Here is a 3,958-nt window from a genome sequence, read left to right as displayed (position 1 = left end):
GAGACAGGCGGGGGTTTCTTCTTAACAAGGGGGGACAGCCACCCAGAAGCACCCTCAGCCCCCACCCCCACCCCGCCAAGGTCCTTTTGTCACCCGTTGGGGACAGACGCCACCTTTTGTCACGGCCTGGCGGCTCCTACCTCGTCCGAAGACGCTGGGATCTTTGCACTCCTTGATGTCAGCCCGGTTGTCGAGGTGAATTTTCACCCGGCCGCTGTGCGCCTTGTTGTCGAACGTGATCTGAGGAGAAAAGGGGGAACGGTTAGGTCCCGAAAAAAAATAATTGGGTGGCAGCTCCTGGCGTGCCCCGCCACCCACCTCTACCCGGTCCCCACCAGGGTTCGTGGTCACCCCGAGGTGGAGAGCGATGCCAACGCACTCACGGTGATGGTGAAGGTGTAGCAGTCGGGGATCTCGTTGTTGATGATGGTTTGGATGTTGATGGCTTTCAGCTTGAACTGAATGGTGACGTTGATGAGTCTGCGGGAAGGGGGACGTTCGTTAACCTTCGTTAATTGTCCGGGGTGCCTCAGCACACTCAACTCCCCCCCCTCCAAAACCTCCAAAACACGGCGCTGAGTCAAACAACCAGCAGAGTGGGGGTAACCCCCTTCCTCAGGGCTCCGTACACCCCCAGGAAAGGGTGTCTCCAACTTCAGAGGAGCAAACCGCTGCCAACATGTGAATTTTGGGTGAATTTTCCTTCGAGGGGGGGGAGGTTTGGACCCTCTGGAAGAAACGGTGCCGCAAGCTACACCCCCATCTCTCAGCCGGCACCGGCAAAGAAGACGGAGCTGATAACGTGCCCCCAACCGCAAGGGATTGGCCATGGGCCATCGGAACGCTGCCAAAAGCCAGCGGAGGGTTTTGGGAAAGGGAAAAAAAAAGAACCAAAAAAAACCCCAAACCAACCCCCGAGGCAGGCATTGCAGAAGTCTCGGTGCCGCCAGAGCCAGAAAGCAGCTGCTTCGTTGTGCAACCTCACCGGTTTCACATCTCCCGCGGCACAAGGAGGTGTGTGTGGGGGTTGTTTCTGTCCCAAGAGTGGTTTTTAAAACCACCAGGGAGGGGGCGGGGGGTGGTTTCCATCCCGGCAGCGGGCTTCAAGGTGAGGAAGTCCCCGCGTTGGTTGGGGTCGTCGTTTCATCCCCTCGCGCCAATGGGATGTCCCCAGCGCCCAAACGTTGGGACAACCCCCCGGGGTTGAGGGGAAGGCGCCGGCAATTTACTTGTGAAATTTGAGGGTGAAGTTCTTGTAGCTGCGGTCAAATTCGGGGGGTAGAGGCTGCGGGTCCTCGGGATCCACTCCCAGGCAGTCTGCAGGGAGGGAAAAGCGCCTTTCAGGGAAGCCCGAGGCCCCGCGCCGACCCCTCGGGACCCACTCAAACCCAAAAACGAGGACGAAAAACCACCCCAGGACCTCGTGCTGGGCTGTGGGACAAACAACCTCAACCCCCACCGTCTCCCCCCCAAAAAAAACCTCACCCGTGACAATCTTGGGGTCAATGTTGAAGGTGTCGTTGGCCGGATCGATGCGTCCTTTCCGGTAATACTGCTGGCACAGCATGAGGGCCGACTGATTCCCTCCGCTCTCCCCCCGCACGTAGGCGTAGCGGCCGATGGTCTCATTGGGAATGGCCAAGTACTGGAGAAAGGAGATGCTCTCAGAGGTTGGATGTGACCCCAAGCCACCTCCACGGTCCCCAAGCCACCTGCGTGGTCCCATCCCTGCCGCCCATGGGGATCTCACCTTCTCCACGGCGTAAAACATGCGGTCGTAGAGGTCGCGTTGCGTGTAGACGGCGTAAGTCTCGTCCGCGCCGTCCACGTAGTCCTTCAGGAAGAGGTGTTTGAAGGCGATGGTGTTCTCCTCCTTGAACGTCACCACCATCTGGTTGCTGAGGCCGAAGAGGATGAGCTGAGGGACAGAAGGACGCCACAATTAAACCCCTTGCCCTGGCAGCTCCATAAACAACGATGCCACGGCCCAAAAAACGCAGCCGGTTCGCCCCAAAATCGGTGGTGAAACGCCATCACCCTACGCTTGGGTGACCCCAAGAAGACAAGGGCCAACAAGCACGTCCCCGAGGTTGTCCCCAACTCCACCTGGGGTGCCCCAAAACCTCTTAAAGCACCTGTTTTCCTCTGGCAAAGCTCCTCTCCCACCCCACACAGGGGGAGGACGATGGCCTTGGGGATGTGTGTCCCCCCACCGGTGTCACCAAACACCCCGGGAACACGATGGCAGAGCAGACCCTGCTCTTCTGTCACCAGCTTTGGACAACCCCGGAGCTGGGAGCTGCTCCCTGCCAAGGTGGGGTGCGGGCAGGGAAAAGGGGGGGGGCAAGGCCCCCAGCACCCCAATTTTCCTCGCCGGGAGGGGGGTGTCACATGCCGGCTGCTTCCTCCGCACCTCGTGACCGCAGCCTGGAAGCTCCCAAGGGATTTTCCCACCCGGCGATGGAGCCTTGTGCCCATCCGGGAGCCGGTGACACCCTGGGGGGGTTTTCCTTTCTGCACCCACCCCCCTCCTTTTTTAGGGCACCCCAGCATCACCCACCTGAGACACCCAGACCCCAAGGATGGGTCACCAGGGTAACCCCAAAAGATGCCCCCCCCGTTCCCTGGGGACCGCTCCTGAGTCCCCCGCTGTCCCCAAGTGTCCCCAAATAGTCACACTTCCCCGTGCCTCAGTGTCCCCCTGCCCATCGCCCCTCAGTGCCACCCTGGTGTCCCTCTCCCCAGGGGTCCTGTGCCCAGTGTCCCCAGGTTCCTCTCCCCAGGGTCATCATGTTCCCAGAACCCCCCAGCGCCTCCCTCTCCAGTGTCCCCAGGTCCCAGGACACCTCCCCAGGGCCAACCTTCCCAGTGTCCCCATGTCCCAGGCCACCCATCCCCAGTGTCCCCATGTCCCAGGACACCCCCAAGGCCACCCCTCCCCGGTGTCCCCATGTCCCAGGCCACCCATCCCCAGTGTCCCCATGTCCCAGGCCACCCATCCCCAGTGTCCCCATGTCCCAGGCCACCCATCCCCAGTGTCCCCATGTCCCAGGCCACCCATCCCCAGTGTCCCCATGTCCCAGGCCACCCATCCCCAGTGTCCCCATGTCCCAGGCCACCCATCCCCAGTGTCCCCATGTCCCAGGCCACCCATCCCCAGTGTCCCCATGTCCCAGGCCACCCATCCCCAGTGTCCCCATGTCCCAGGCCACCCATCCCCAGTGTCCCCATGTCCCAGGCCACCCATCCCCAGTGTCCCCATGTCCCAGGCCACCCATCCCCAGTGTCCCCATGTCCCAGGCCACCCATCCCCAGTGTCCCCATGTCCCAGGCCACCCATCCCCAGTGTCCCCATGTCCCAGGCCACCCATCCCCAGTGTCCCCATGTCCCAGGCCACCCATCCCCAGTGTCCCCATGTCCCAGGCCACCCATCCCCAGTGTCCCCATGTCCCAGGCCACCCATCCCCAGTGTCCCCATGTCCCAGGCCACCCATCCCCAGTGTCCCCATGTCCCAGGCCACCCATCCCCAGTGTCCCCATGTCCCAGGCCACCCATCCCCAGTGTCCCCATGTCCCAGGCCACCCATCCCCAGTGTCCCCATGTCCCAGGCCACCCATCCCCAGTGTCCCCATGTCCCAGGCCACCCCTCCCCGGTGTCCCCATGTCCCAGGCTACCCCTCCCCCGTGTCCCCATGTCCCGGGACACCCCTCTCTGGTGTCCCCAGGTCCCAGGCGTGTCCCCATGTCCCGGGACACCCCTCTCTGGTGTCTCCAGGTCCCAGGCCACCCCCAAGGCCACCCCTCCCCGGTGTCCCCATGTCCCAGGCCTCCCTCCACGGTGTTCCCATGTTCCAGGCCACCCCTCCCCCGTGTCCCCATGTCCTGGGACACCCCTCTCTGGTGTCCCCATGTTCCAGGCCACCCTCCACGGTGTCCCCATGTCCCAGGCCCCCCCT

General features: G+C 62.7%; 1 protein-coding gene across 1 annotated transcript in view; it reads right to left on the bottom strand.

The window, feature by feature from the left end:
• Positions 1 to 1,930, bottom strand: part of MCOLN1 (mucolipin 1) — a gene marked incomplete at its 5' end in the record, with an annotated part of 6,730 nt that extends 4,800 nt beyond the window's left edge. Inside the window, 5 exons of the mRNA XM_009637027.2 lie at positions 81 to 240; positions 384 to 480; positions 1,230 to 1,317; positions 1,486 to 1,645; positions 1,751 to 1,930. Coding sequence (XP_009635322.2) covers positions 81 to 240; positions 384 to 480; positions 1,230 to 1,317; positions 1,486 to 1,645; positions 1,751 to 1,930 — 685 coding nt within the window. The remainder of the gene's footprint in view (positions 1 to 80; positions 241 to 383; positions 481 to 1,229; positions 1,318 to 1,485; positions 1,646 to 1,750) is intronic.
• Positions 1,931 to 3,958: the final 2,028 nt, after the last annotated feature.

This window comes from Egretta garzetta, unplaced genomic scaffold (genome assembly GCF_000687185.1).
Source record: "Egretta garzetta isolate BGI_Z169 unplaced genomic scaffold, ASM68718v1 scaffold484, whole genome shotgun sequence".
Lineage (NCBI taxonomy): Eukaryota > Metazoa > Chordata > Aves > Pelecaniformes > Ardeidae > Egretta > Egretta garzetta.
This window is presented reverse-complemented; position numbering and strand designations above follow the sequence as displayed.